Source organism: Malus sylvestris, chromosome 10 (genome assembly GCF_916048215.2).
Source record: "Malus sylvestris chromosome 10, drMalSylv7.2, whole genome shotgun sequence".
NCBI classification, from domain to species: domain Eukaryota; kingdom Viridiplantae; phylum Streptophyta; class Magnoliopsida; order Rosales; family Rosaceae; genus Malus; species Malus sylvestris.
The window spans coordinates 42,813,727-42,829,649 of NC_062269.1; the positions used below are offsets into that span (position 1 = coordinate 42,813,727).

At 38.9% G+C, this 15,923-nt stretch overlaps 1 protein-coding gene across 1 annotated transcript; it reads right to left on the bottom strand.

Annotated features, from left to right (window-relative positions):
* Window positions 1–5,290: 5,290 nt before the first annotated feature.
* Window positions 5,291–7,243, bottom strand: LOC126584597 (pentatricopeptide repeat-containing protein At4g16390, chloroplastic-like). The gene is made up of 2 exons (XM_050248922.1): window positions 6,663–7,243; window positions 5,291–6,071 (listed from the first exon to the last, which is right to left on the bottom strand). Exons 1-2 carry the CDS (start codon window positions 7,241–7,243, stop codon window positions 5,291–5,293), a joined length of 1,362 nt encoding a protein of 453 aa, XP_050104879.1.
* Window positions 7,244–15,923: the final 8,680 nt, after the last annotated feature.

Below are 15,923 nucleotides of genomic sequence, written 5' to 3' on the forward strand. Positions count from 1 at the left end.
TTCTTGGTATTGAAGTCAAGCGATCTTCCCAGGGCATCTTCATCAATCAGACTAAATATATTCTGGATCTTCTCAACAAGGCACACATGGATGGTGCTAAACCTTGTGTTACTCCTCTGAGTACTTCTAATTTGGATCATTCTTCTCCCTTACTGTCCAATCCTGAAGACTACAGATCCTTAGTTGGCGGTCTTCAATACTTAACCTGGACCCGACCCGATTTGTCCTTTGCAGTCAATCTCGTATGTCAGTTCATGCACACTCCTCGGGAATCACATCTTCAGGTTGTCAAGCGTATTCTCAGATACTTGAAGGGCACGATTACTCTTGGTCTTTGGTTTCCCAAATGCTCTGCACCCCTCAGTATTAATAGTTTCTCCGATGCCGATTGGGCAGGTTGCACTATTGATCGGCGTTCCACAGGTGGTTTTTGTATTTTTCTGGTTGATTCTCTTATTAGTTGGAGTGCCAAGAAGCAACCCACTGTTGCTCGATCCTCCACTGAAGCGGAATATCGTTCTTTAGCTAATACTGCTGCTGAGTTAACTTGGATCTGCAAGCTGTTAGTTGATATTGGTCTCCTGCTTCCGTGCCCTCCTAAACTTTGGTGTGATAACATATCTGCTCTTTCTCTTGCTAAGAATCCTCCATTTCATGCTCGAACCAAGCATGTGGAGATTGATTATCACTTTATTCGTGAGAAAGTTTTGGCCAACTCCATCACTGTGCATTTTGTCTGTACACAGGATCAAACTGCCGACATATGTACTAAGGCTTTATCCAAGGATCGGTTTCTTTTTCTCCGTGACAAACTCTCACTTCGGCTACCTCAGCTTAGTTTGAGGGGGGATGTTAAGGGTAGTTAGGTAAAGTTGTGATAAGTTTGTTTTACTTTACTTAGCTATTAAGATAAGTAGTGAGGACATATGTAAATGATGGTATATATAATACCAAGTGTAATATTATTCAGAAATATAATTCACAATTTTATTTCTTCTCTCTCTCTAAACTTTCTTACTAAATCTCTCTCTCTCTAAACTCTCACAATATTATCTTCATTGCTAACAGTTAAAAATATTGTCTGTAAAATATTATTTCAATTATTGGAATAGTATAAGGACTTAAAAAAATTAAAATGCGGAAATGTATGATGAATGTACCTATAACGGTGTTTAATTGTTAGAAAAAGAAAATTATGACAAAATTTTCTTTTTTAATTTTCAAGTTGTTGAAAAAACACGTAGACGGGTGAAAAATGAGTAAATGGTAAAAAAGAAAGGATAAACGGGTTTAAAAATGATAAATGGGTAAATAGGTACTAAACGGTTACGGTTAAATGGGTACACGGTTATGGGTATGGTTAACCGTTTATAAACGGTTATGGGTATGAGTATAACCGTTTAGACAATTACCCAACGGGTAAACGGTTATGCGGGTATGAAAATAAACGGTTATGGATAAATAATCGCGGTTACCCGCCGGCCATAATCGTTGCCCATCCCTAGATACAACCGACATGGGAAATGAGGATGAGATTAGTGGACATTAGGTGCAACGATATTTAAATTAATTAGTCGTTCACTTAATCATCTTTTTGGTAGTACACTACACACCCTAACAATGGTCAAAAGTAGTGTGCTGGTGTATCATGTTGCCTAGCTAGCTACTTATTCATATTTTGTGGTTGCGAACTGGCTTCTGGGATTGTGGCAACACAAAAAATAGGAAATTCTTCAGGCAACGTGCATGTGTGCCGATCAATTTAGGGTTCAAAATTGTGGAAATATGATGTACATACTACGTATACCGGTTCAATTAATCTTTTTTACTTTATACAAGACCAACGTGCGTTGTCTTGTTATTTGATCGATTAAAATTTGTTATCATTGGGTAATATATATTTGTGACCTCAGCTTATCAAGAAATATGATTTAATAATAATAGTTTTGTTGTCCTTTGGCTCTCTTGATTTTATTTTATACATTAAAAATTGATTTCACTTTCCTTCCTGCTTCCTGCTTCTGCATGCATACAATATTGCTAAGCTTTGCATTTTGGACATATCGAATGCTTTTTAACTCAACTTTTGTCTTTGAATTACGTTGTTTTGTGGATGCACGGGATCGGTTGTTAGATATCTCGTCTTGATCGCTGTCGTGCAAGTAGTACATACGTAATACAAAGATTAGGCAGAGGTAACTTTGCGTAATTTTTTGTGCCACTCTATGCTGGGACTAGGATTATCTTCCCTCTTTTTTTTCCTCCTCTTCCCTCCCCTCCTATTTGAAGTGAACGGTCATGGTTAAGTCATGTCAACATTTTATGTTAATTTTACATATAAAAAGAAAGACAAAATAGAGAATGTGAGATGAGGAGAGGGAAGTGGATGGAAAATGAGAGGAGAGAATCCTAGTCCCTATGATGTGCACAGGTGTGCGTATCGCCTACACATAACGTCTTGGAGATGAAATCTCAGCCCGTGATTATGACGGTTCATCGTACATCCTGCAATTAGAAATCATTTCAAAATTTAAAATTTAAAATTAAATATAAATAGCACCTCACGAAAACTGAACCGCACTATGTATGATGAACAGTCACGATCACTCGATCCTTAGAATCCCTAGAAAAAGAATCCGACGAGGATCATTTTCCATCCCAGCCTTCCACCTCTAGGGCCTTAAAACCAACGGATGTGATGAGTGCTAAATCCCTTGTACGCAACCCATGCGCAAGGGAGAAATTCTGCCGACACTGTTTTCTCACCCTAATCGAATGGACTTAGCAGCTTCAATATACCCACCACAGGCCTAAGTTTGCAAGAATTTAGGTCGATTCTGAAATATTGAAGCCCAAAATTAGAAGTGGTTTTAAAATGGAATTGAGATTTTTCGTCACCAGACTTGACCCAGCAATGTTGGCAACGAATACAGTACACACCCACCCACGCCCACCTAGGAAATCCCTTAATCTTAACGCACAAAACCCTTTTGGTAATTGACATTTTGAGAAGCTTCCTGGCTCAGAAAATGATAAAACCATGCAACCAATAATCATATTTTATTGTCTTAGTGCACTGTACAAGGGATTAATCAGCGGTGTCTATACATAACACATGAAAGTTAACATATTCCTGCTCATCTATCTCATATGTAGAAGAGATGTAAACGTTTCTATTTGACTTTTAATAGATTTCTCTTCCTATTGAGTAGGGAAACGTAAAGAGTGAGGTTCTTTACATTGTGATCCCGTTAAAATTTGAATGGTGTTGTTGTGTCCCATATATTGGTCCCATTGAGTAGAGAAATGTCTACATGATTCTATCACAAGCAAAGAACGTGCCCTGTATCTTGAGAATTATGATAGCATAAATAAGCCTCAGAAAGTAAGCATCTAAGGTCACTTCAGTCTGTGACGGTCAGGGTCGACCTTGAGGGTAGCTGGGTAAGGCGATCGCCTAATTCCACCGACTTCTAGGGGCCCCCAATTTTTTTATATGTATGTATTAGTATATAAATACTTTTAAAGTAAGACAGATAACACAAAAAACTTGGTGGCTAGTGGAAAAGAAGGCATTTATTTGGTTACCATCTCTTGTTCGAAACATGATGAAGACTCCCCAAACAAGTATTGTTTTTCCAAATATAATTAGAAAGCCTAATCTAATAACAATTTAGATTATGTAAACTCAATTAGTACATTTGCATCTAAAAATGAGAGACATGTATTATCTAATGTTTATATATCTTTCTTGTTTTAGTATTAATTTTTAATAGTATTTGATGTAGAAATACATTTTTTTTCATGTATTAGCGAATTATTTCTTCTACATATCAATGTACAAAGAGTCGGGGGTTCGATAATTCTAGAGCCCCACTTTTAAAGCTCGCCTAGAGCCTTCAAATTCTTAGGGCCGACCATAGTGATGGTGCCAATTGGCCTTTCTAATAGCTTGAATGGAAACAGAAGTTACAACAATACACTTGTTTTGTACCTCCTATCATTCTCATGTTGGAGTGACTCCCAAATGGTTTTGATCATAAGGAATTTTCAAAATTTTCATAGCATACAAAAGGAAACTAGACTTTTTCACTTATTCGATTTCTTAAAACTCATTCAGCTATGCTCTAACCGATGATGTTATTCAAATCACATCATTGACCTTGTTCCCATCTGATGTCCTATCCTACATATATTGATTATAAATTTAAAAAGAGAGAGGGAGAGTCCTAGAGAGAGAGAAAGAGAGAGAGAGAGAGGGAGGGACAATAGGAAAAATGGGGAAGAGTCCCTTCTCTTTCAAGAGCATTACTACTGAGTACGATGCAAGATTTCTAAGAACTTCACTAACTTCGTAAGACTAATGAAAGAAGATTTCATAGTTGAATTCTAATGGTACAAAATTGTTCTCTACGCCCATAGAGAATTCCAAAAACATATAAATAGAGAACTGACAAGCAGCAAATACCAGTTTCACATTACATTTTCAGTGTGATGAGCTTTGTCAGTAAACTAAACAACCCAACATCTAAGCAGTAACTAACTCAGATGAACTTCTAGACTCTAACCATGACTTGATTGCAACTTTTGTTGTAAAAAACTAGCCAGCCTTGTGTGAGGCCTCATGGAATAGAGCATTCGATTCCTTCAAATGCAACTCAAATACACTCGCCAGACCTTTGTCTTAATACTTATGTTTCCCATGTCCATTATTAATTCCAAGCAACGGCAAAAACTCCTCACCGGATTCCAATACTCGAGATAGGTCATTGATCCAAACATATAATGCAGTCAAAGCTGCCCCAAGAGAGAGGCCCTTGAGATACAAAGACTACTGGGTCTAAGACCTTACTGTAAGCCTATATATATCTTAAGTGTGATCCCCAAGTCTAGTAGCTCATAGGCTCTCTCCAAGAGATTGAGGTTCACACAAAGATCAATCAGGCAATTGCAGTAAGCCTTCTTTACATCCGAACCAATCGAGTTAACAAGTTGTGATGCTTCGTTCTTGAAGTTTTCACTACTTTCTTGCTTCTCCACTAAAAGTCTTACCACATACCCTAGTTTTTCATCAACCCTCTCAATACAATTCACAAGCTTGCAAAGTTCTTCCTTTGGTGTTTGAGTCATCACATTCAGGAGACAATAACAGAAGCGCTCATCTGGTGTTATACCCAATTCTAGGAGTTGATCGAATATCTTGACAACGTCGGTGCATTTTACCTTACCCTAACATTGGATGAGTGATGTCAAAATAAAGATATTTGGCTAAAAACCAGCTTCCAACATCTCATTCAATGTTGTTTCTGCCTCTATGACTTTCCACGCTACAGGAATATATGGTAATCATGGACGAAAATGTCCAACTGTCAGGCTTCAGTGTTTCAGAACTCTTCATTTCTTCAAAAATGTCAACGGCTTCGTCGGTGTAACCAACATCAGCACACATAGCTAAAAGGGTGTTATAGAGAATTACATTTAACTCTAATCCCTTTTCCTTCATCTCTTTATAAACATTAAGAGCATCATCACGGTAATGAGCTCTACCATAGGCCCTTAAAAGACTTGCATAGGTTACCCAATTTGGTGAAAGCTCCTTGCTGATCATCTCTCGGTAAATTTTCTTGGCCTGCCAAGGCCTCCTAGCTCTTCCCATAGCATCCAACAAAGTGTTATAAATAACCAAGTTTGGCTTAGCCCCTATAGCTTTCAGTTCCTCATAAACATTCAAGCACCCATCAAAATTCCTCGATTGCTCGTGAATTTTGATCAACGTAGAAAACGTCACTGGATCAATGTGCCACTTCTCAGTCCTGGCCCGATCATACAAACTGAAAGCCATTTCAACCTTACCCGCTCGTCCATAGGCGTCAATCATAGCCAAATAGGTAACATTATCCAGATTACACCCAAAACCAGGCATCTTCTCAAACCACTCCACAGCCTTATCAAGCAAAGAACACATCCCAAAGCAACTAATCATAGTCGAAAAGGTTACATTATCGGGGTTAACACCTCTCTGGAGTATTTCGTCGAACAGCTTCTCTGATCTCTCCATATCCTTACCCTTCCTACACACTTTCAAAGTCACATTATACAAAATTCTTAACACACTGAAGAGATCAAGAACAACTCACAGATTATACAAAGAAGAAGAAGAAAGGGTTAGAGAAGAAGCTATGAATCTCAAAGATCTGCAATTATATTTCTGTATTCTCTACCAATACATGGAAGTAAAAGCACACTTTAAACTTTTCTAATACATTGATTTAAAAAGTAAGCTACCAATCCCATGTGCACAGTACATGTCATTTACACTCCTATCTAATATCATGTGCACATCACATGTTATTTACATTCACATCCAATACACATCTCAATCTTAAGTAGGGTAACCTAACTTAAGATTGAAACAATGCCTTAAGAAATCAGGTCCGTGCAAATCCTTTGTGAGAATATTTGCAATTTGATCTTTAGGACACAAGTACTGAACTGACAAGTCTCTTTTTTGCACCCTTTCACGAGCCAAATGAAAGTCAGTTTCTAAATGTTTGATCCTGGAATGCTAGACAGGATTTAAGTTGAGAGCAATTGCAGACTGATTGTCACAATAAAGGACTGGAAGAGAATGCAGAAACACATGTAAATCTTTAAGAAGTAACCTGATCCAAGCAATGTATGCAGTTGTATGAGCTAAGGCACGATATTCAGCTTCTATGGAACTCCTAGAAACAGAAGACTGCTTCTTTGATTGCCAAGAGATTGGATTATTTCCCAAGAACACCACATAACTAGTAATAGAACGTCTAGTGTTTAAATCAGCCACCCAATCAGAATCACTATAAGCATTTACAAATAAAGATCCACCAGAAATGTATGTCAATCCACAGTGAACTATACCTTGCAAGTATCGCAAGATTCGTTTTACCCTGGCAAAGTGGACATCAGTTGGAGCACTCATGTATTGACACATTGTATTAACCGCAAAGGCTATATTAGGACGAGTGAAAGTGAGGTATTGGAGACCCCCAAGTAAGCTTCGATACAAGGTAGAATCAGACAACAAAGAACCATCACTAGTTAAAACCTGATTATGAGGTTTACAAGGGGTGTAACAGTTTTTACAATCAACCATACCAGCCTTATGGATCAGATCTTTTGCATATTTCCCTTGGTTGATAAACAAATCCCCATTAGACTTATAAGTAATTTGAATACCAAGAAAATAAGCTATATGCCCCATATCCTTCAAATCAAAGACCTCACTAAGATTAGTAATCACATATTACACCAACTCAGAATTAGAGCCTGTGATGATTATGTCATCAACATATAGAAGTAAAATAATAACATGAGTACCATCTGTCTTCACAAATAAACTGTAATCCGATAGAGAAGCTTCAAAACCAACAGTTTGTAGATAGCCAGTGAATTTTTCATTCCAAGCTCGAGGAGCTTGTTTTAAACCATACAATGATTTTACAAGCTTACACATATGAGTAGGAAACCTAGAGTCAACAAACCCTTGAGGTTGTTTCATATAAACCTCTTCTTGTAATTCCCCATGTAAAAACACATTTTTAACATCCAATTGTCGAAGATCCCATTTGTATGTGGCAGCTAATGCTAAAATTAATCGCATTGTAGTGTGTCTAACCACTGGACTAAACGTGTCTGTATAATCAAGACCTTGTTCTTGGCTAAATCCTTGTGCTACTAACCGAGCCTTAAATCGAGAAATAGAGCCATCACTATTCCTCTTAAGCTTCTACACCCATGTACTTCCTATAACATTCTTATCTCCAGAATTAGGGACAAGAATCCAAGTACCTTAAGATTGGAGAGCATCAAACTCCTCTTGCATTGTCAACTGCCACTGTGGAATTTGTGAAGCTTGTTTGAAGCTTGATGGTTTAGAAGCATCATGAATATCAGCAAGGAATGTAAAACCCCCTGAAAAATGAGCATCATCTTCTAGAGTTAATGAATGAACTTTAGGAAACAAAGCAGTGAGGGTAGAATAATCCTTTCAAGTAATGGTGCATGTTCGTAATCGAGTTTGAATGCCCTATGAAGACACTGAACTTGTACCTGAGCTTGGTTGAAGGACAGGCAACATGGAATTGAAACCGGAAAGAGTAGCATGTGTTCTAGATCCTGGATCATTACTAGTAGGTGATGATGTACTTGTACTAGTAGTAGATACAAATCGATGTTGATGAGCTAATGAACTGGAAGATAAACTATGAGACTCAATAGTATTAATTGAAACCTCAGAGTTGTTAGTAGAACTAGGTAATTGCACCACCAAAGGTCGAATATTCATAGAAGAAGGTGATGGAATTGAACTCTAAGAAAAAGAACAAACCATATCCATATAAGGAAAGGAACTCTCATCATGCAAAACATGTTTAGAAATAAGAAGCTTTCCTGTCAACAGATTGTAGCAAAGAGCACCTTTATATCCATTTGAATAACCCAGAAAGATGCATTAAACATATCAAGATTGCAGTTTGTGTGCATTGTAAGGTCAAAGGTAAGGATAAATGGCTAAACCAAAGACCTTTAAAGTAGACAATGCAAGTTTCTTGCCATACAATTGTTCAAAGGGAGAAGTCATTTTAACACTTTACAAGGCATTCGATTAATCAAGAAGGCAACATGAACAACTGCATAAGACTAGAACTTGTATGGCAATTGAGCAACTGACATAAGAGTAATAGCTGTTTCAAGCAAATGGCGATGCTTTTTCTCAACCATGCCATTTTGCTGAGGTGTGTATGGACAAGAAACATAATGCAGGATGCCATTCTTATCCAAATTATCCTTAAAGGAACTATTCAAAAACTCTCCACCACTATCAGATTGGAAAACCTTTATCTTAGCATTAAATTGATTTGCAACATAGGCACAAAATTGAACAAATGCACCAGAAACATTTGATTTATTTATGAGAGGAAAAATCTATACAAACCTAGTGGCTTCATCTAGAAAATAAACATAGTATCTATAGCCTCCAACATAAAGAACCGGAGAAGGTCCCCGAACATTACTATGTATCTTGTAAAATGGAATATCTATCTTATCAATCATTTCTAAAAATGGTAATCGACTCATCTTACCACAAATACAATGAGAACAGACTTTTACATTTTCATTTGGACTACAAACTATATCAGAATCTTTAAGCATCACAGCAAGTATCTCATTAGATGGATGACCCAAACGTTGATGCCACAAAGACTTTTGCATAGTATGTCCCAAAAAGGCAGAAGAAACACCACCTGAACTCAACAATGTAGGAAACATATGTACTGGAATTCTGAACAATTCTTCTTTGCTATTCTTTCCGTGATGGAAGACTGCCCCTGTTGCCTTGTCCTGCACAAAGAACTAGACATCATCACAAATAAACCAGCTATGGTTATCCTTGCAAAGCTTTTTAACTGATAAAAGATTAACAGTAAGCATTGGCACATGTAAGACATTTCTAAGATGTAAAACATGAGATTAAGTAAGCAAAATAGTATTGCCAATATGTTTGACTTCCAAACTTGCACCATTGCCAACAATTATCTTCTCATTTCCTTCATATGGAATAACCCGGGTAAGAACATTAACATCAGGGCTCATATGATGAGATGCACCGGTGTCAATGATCCATGAATCACCATTTACAACTTCAGGAGAACTTTGTGCATTCATAGCAAACATATTAGAAGGATGAATTGGAGATACACTCCAAGGATATTGCGTAAATGACACTGGTGATGGAACTGTGGTGAAGAAGCATACACATAAACTTCAAGTGGAGAAGGAAACCCTTGATATGCATAGTTAGCAGTCAAAGAAGGAGGTGGTTGAGTGCCTTGATAAGCATAGTTTGCTATATGTCTACAGTTGAGTGCAATATGACCCATTTTTCCACATATTTGACACTCTTGAACATTCAGACCATTTTTAGTATCATTTCTATAGAGACATGTAATAGCAACATGACCCTTTCGAGAACAAATTTGACACTCTGGAATCTGGTCATATCTGTTAGAAGTATTCGCAGACCAAGATTGCCATCCATTCCTTGAATTATTGAACTTGGGTTTATAGCCACCATTGCCCCTTGGCCTGAAATTGTTAGTATTATAGAATCTCCATCCATTATTACCATTAGCAGCATATGGAAAGGCAGTATTACCATTTAATTGATAACTTGGATAACCACCATTACTATGTGAGGAACCAATGCCATTAGAACCATACCCAAAATTAGATGATCCTTGAGAAGAAGAACCAAAATTGCCCGAGAATGGAGAGGGACTAGAATTGTCCGAGAATGGAGATGAACCACTATTGTCAGAAGTAGTAGTGGAAGAATTGGTATTGACATACATAGCAACCATGCTTTGGACTAGAGAATGTACCCTTGACTCAATAGTCTTTTCAGTACCAATTAACTGTGCTCGAAACTCTTTCAAAGTTATTAGGGTATCTCTAGCTAAAATCACAGTGCGAATTGTATCATAATCAGGAGGTAAACCAGTGAGAGTATCAATTATAAGATCACTATCAGAGACCTTTTCCCCTGCAACCTGCAATTGATCCTTAATGCTTTTCAATTGTAACAAATACTTATCAATAATATCCCATCTTTTTTGTAAAGTATGAAGCTCAGCCTTCAAATGATTGACACTCGCACTAGAAACATACAAGTAACGATCTTGCAAAGCTATCCAAGCTTCTCTAGAAGTTTTGCATCCAACAACATGTTATATAGGATCATCACTCAAGATTGCAATTAAAAGACTCAACAAAGCCATATCAGTCTTAATCCATACCTTATAAGCAGCACTAATCTCCGTAGTAACACCTACTTCATGAGTGAGAACAAATTTGGGAGGACATACAAACTCACCAGTGACATGATCAAACAAATCATAGCCACGTAAAACAGACGAAAACTGGAAATTCCACTTTATGAAATTATCATCGGTAAGCTTAATAGTTAGCATACCCATCAAGCTTTCAATCTTCACATAATTCGACATAATGATCAGCAACAACAATCTTCAATTACCCAGCAATAGAAACAAATGCACAATATTGACAATCTGATGTCGGTAAGAAAAACCCAGATGACAAAATTCAAGAAAACTTAACTGCAATCAATATATGCTTCAGAAATTATCAAGAATGAAAGAAACTCAGATATGGCATCGGCCTTAAACAATCAAGAACTTCAAGAATTCACTAATTCATCAACATAATCGGCATTAGCCTTCAGATTCACAACGCAGTTACAAGGAAACAATCAGCACCTTTGGCATTGGCCTTGAGGCAATTCATCAACAAATTCTTCAAACAACATTCTTGTATGGCATCGGCCTTTAAAATCCAAAAAAAAAAAATCCAATTTCAACAACTAATCAGAAATTCACAAGAAAGATATCACCTTAGCAATAATCGGAGCAACGAAAAACATGAATCAGGAGGCTGGCTCTTGATACCATCTTAACATTCTGAAGAGATCAAGAACAACTCACAGATTATACAAAGGAGAAAAAGCAAGGTTTAGAGAAGAAGCTATGAATCTCAAAGATCTAGAATTATATTTCTGTATTCTCTACCAATACATGGAAGGAAAATCACACTTTAAACTCTTCTAATACATTGACTTAAATAGTAAGCTACCAATCCCATGTGCACAACACATGTCATTTACACTCCTATCTAATATCATGTGCACATCACATGTTATTTACATTCACATCCAATAAAAATCACCTCCCGTTTCAGTTTCAACCTCTGCTGAAAGTAGTTAAACGCAAGAAAAGCACTTTCCGAATTGTTCATGTTATTCAGAACCACCACAGCGTCGTGTTCCAAAATATTATCCCCTAAACCTTTTAAAGCTTCGAAAACATCACCTTCAATCGGAGTGCAAGAGTTCAAATACTCAGTGACTTTCACCAAAGAAGCGTACCTGGAATTGTAGGACTTGTGCCGCAGCTGTGAAGCTCTGGGGCTGCTGGGATTGACCCAGATATAGCTTTTCAACAAAGACCCGGAATTTCCATCTGGGCTCTGAATATTTCCAATTTCTGGAGCTTTGGAGTTCTGGGATTCTTCTGCAACTGGGTTTTGCAAAGAAACATGGTGTATTTGCAGAGAGGTTCGTGACTGAAATTGTAGTGAAGGAAAACTGAGTCTGTGGGTGTTAATTACAAGGCTTAAGAGTCAAAAATCAGTCGGGGAAGAAGAAGAAGGGAGAGAGTGGGAGAGAGTTTTGGGGTTGCGGAAGAGAATATAGGGTGAATAGCACAAGTGACAAGCCATTTTCCTCACCCTGTGAGGGGATCATGCTTCTGCTTTGCATTCCAGGGTATAGGAAGAGGTTAATTACTATGTTTGCCTTATGTGTATACGTACCTTCTAATATTTCACAAAGGCAAACTTCACTGTCTTTTTTTTTCTCTCCTCCGTGAGAGCCCCTTCTCTCCTCCGTGAGAGCTTCTAATGGGGGATTAGATCCGTACACTATTGGCTATAGGTCAGCGAGTGGGGTTTGGTCTTTTATTTGGAAAGTTTGTGAGGAGCTCCCTAATTTGTTTGCCAGATCTGATCTGAGTGTGGGCCGACCAAAGAACTAAATGAAGGTACAGTAATGTGAGCAGAGTCATTTTTTGACTCTGGGAAGAATCCCGCTTTGTAAAATGAGGCATTTATCTCTCGTCTACTATGGATCCCTTCAATGTGGTAGGGGCTGTTAGAAGTTGTAAGTGGTGATGAGGATTTATTCCCACACCCACTCTCTACCTACCAGATTTGAGGTATTGGTGGGTGTTTAGAACAATCCTCTGCTTTGTTAAGGTTTCAGCTGTGGTAAGGAAGGTATGGACCACAGTTTCCAGTTCCGACTAAGCTTGATGGCGAGTAATGCACTCATTTCTCTGTCATTAATTGTTGTTAGGGTTTCCTTTCACCAAAGCATTAAAGTTCAGCGACAAGATACATCATAGTAATGTCCTGATGTACGTACTTATATCGCTCCTATGAGTGTTTATTATGATAAGCAATCGTAAGAGACGGAGAGCAATCAAGAAAGGAAAAAGTTACAACCCTTACAAAAACAAAATTCACAAGGATTCCACACTCAATCCCCTTCAACTCATCTATTCCAATGATCCAGAGCACAAAGCAAAGCATGGCAGAACAAGAGATTAAAGACTTGGTGATTCACCTTGATAAATCCATGGATGTGTCGACCATGGAGCAAGGGATAGATTTGGTTGGGGCGGCCCTACTGAGTAAAACCTTGAACAAGTGGGTGTTCAAAATATCCTCAGGTCTTCCTGGAAGGAACTGGGTGAAGTAGAGATAAAATGGGTAAAAGAGAATACTTTCATTATAAAGGTGCAGGATGAGAGCACTACTGCAAAGATTCTAAGTCAGGTTCCATGGGCAACAATGGAAGAAAACTTTTATGTAAAGAGATGGCCAAAAGACTTGGTGCTGGAGGAAGTAGAGCTAGAAAAAAATCCCATTTTGGGTACAAATCAGGGGGGTGCCACCCTGCCTCATTTCGGAAGCCAATGTACAACACCTCACAAAGGAAATAAGGGAGTTCATTGAGTTAGAAGACCCAGCTAAAACTCGTGGCTTCATTAGCACCAGTGTAGTGGTTGATACTCGTACCCCTTTGACTACTGGATGCTGGCTACCAAGAGATGAAGAGAAGGATACCTAGGTGGAGTTTAGATACGAGTGGTTGCAAAACTTTTGTTATCGGTGTGGGCGAATTGGTCATGCGATGAATGAATGCTCATTTGATCAAACCAGAGGAATAACGGTTGGCTATGGGGAGTGGACTAAAGCAGCACTTATTCGTGATCTGATTGAAACGTTTGGACCTCTCAACATCGGGATGGGTGAGTATAGACAACCGAGTACGGCTAGGAGAGGTACGAGGAAGGTAACCCTACAGCCTAACAAACTTGGAACCATGGGAAGCAATGTAGGAGAAGGAAGTAGCTAGATTGAGGTTAGGTGTCCTAGAGGAATAACTAGGCGCAAGAAATGGTGGAAGCAAAGTTACAGGGTAAACCAACTTGGTATGGATCCTGGGTCTCTCATCCCTCACCGGCTAACTTCCTAGGGTCACCAATACCTGAATCGACAGAACGCCCACCATCAGATGCAAGCTGGCTCGACCTCGGTGGTCATATAAAAGATTAGAGATGATGACACTCAAACTAGGGGAGAGTTAGCTTTGAGTAGGGTGGTGGCAGATGGTACTCAGTCTAAGAAGGGCATAAACCTTAGCGTGATGGAGATCCACCATACGCCTATACAAAAAAAGTAAAAAAGTTGAGAATAGTGAGGAGAGGAAAAAAAAGTGGCAGATAAGCTTAGGATAATGAGCATCAGGGAGAGGTGTCTGATGATGGAGGAAGCCTTATATACGAAGGAAGAGTCCGAAGAAATCTGAAATGAATACAAGGAAATGTGGGAATTCATAGAGAACGTTTCGAAGACTGCGAGGAGGAACCCGCAGGAAAGACGTGAATGGTCGAGCTCTCAAGGCGGTGGTGGCTGGCCTAATACAACTGCACGATCACCATGACACACCTATTTTGGAATTGTCGTGGTCTTGGGTCGGACATGGTAGTTTGAGCCCTACATGGGCTGATTAGGAAATACAGACCTTCTATGATCTTTCTCTTAGAGACTAAAATGAAATATCATAGAATTGACGGTGTTCGTAGGAGAATGGGTTCCCAAATGGTTTCAGGGTTGGTATGGCTAGTGGTCTCAACCTATGGTGGGATGATTTAATGGAGGTTAAGATTATGTACTCTTCAAAGCATGCCATTGATGCATGAGCCATAGGAATGGGTGAAATCAGGTGGTCCAGGGTGACAGGAATTTATGGTACGGCTTACAGAGAGGAGAAATACCAGTTCTAGGGTTGGATGAACACCTTCTTTAAACCTACTTACATTCCCTGGTTGTGTAGAGGAGATTTTAATGAGTTTATCTGGGAGTCTGAAAAATCGGGAGGCGCATCGGTTCTGTACAACCGCCCTTATTTCTTAGCACACTTCATGGAGGGCTTGGAATTAATTGACCTTGACTTCAATGGACTTCCCTTCACTTGGCATGGGACACGAAATGGGACTCTTGTGGAGGTTAGGCTTGATCGAGGGCTGAGCAACTGGTGTTGGCAAGATTGTTGGTCTAACACCTCTGTTACCCATGGCACTATAGTGGGCTCATACCACTGCTCGCTCATAATCTAACATGACCCTAACCAGGCTAAATGTAAGAAACATTTTCGCTTTGAAACCTTCTGGGCAAAAGAAAAGGATTGCAAGCAGGTATTGAGACATGCTGGCATCGTGCTTGTAATGGTGATCATGTTTCTAGGTGGCAGCTGAAGCTTAATGATTGCAGATCCAGGTTGATCAGATAGAGCAAACAAAAATTTAAGGTGTGTGCGGGTGAAATTGAGGAGCTAATGGGCCAACTCGGGGAGTTGAAAAATAATTGGGCAACAAATGCGAATAGAATCCAGGAAATTACCATTAGGGTTGACAAGCTTCTGGAACAAGATGAGCGTTTTTTGCAGCAAAGGTCTCTGGTCAAATGCCTTCGTAATGGTGATGCTAATACTGCATTCTTTCACCAATCAACCCTGCAAATGAGGAGAAGAAATAATGTGGTGAAGCTCAGGAAGGATGATAGCGTGTGGAAGGAGAACCCAAACGGTCTTAAATATTTAATTGATGAATACTTTATCAACCTGTTTAAATCTGAGGGTCCTAGGGAGCGGGGTCAGGTGCTGGAGTGTATCACTCTGTCGGTGACTGATGAAATGAACCACACTTTATTATTACGGATCACCCATGAGGAAATTGCTATTGCTG

Excerpts from the sequence above, each read along its gene's own strand:
- LOC126584597 (XM_050248922.1), bottom strand. The coding sequence starts at position 7,243 with ATGGGGCATATAGCTTATTTTCTTGGTATTCAAATTACTTATAAGTCT. Across the intron at positions 6,072-6,662 it reads GCATACATTGCTTGGATCAG|GAAGGGTAAGGATATGGAGA; the intron begins GTTACTTCTTAA and ends GAAAGTGTGTAG.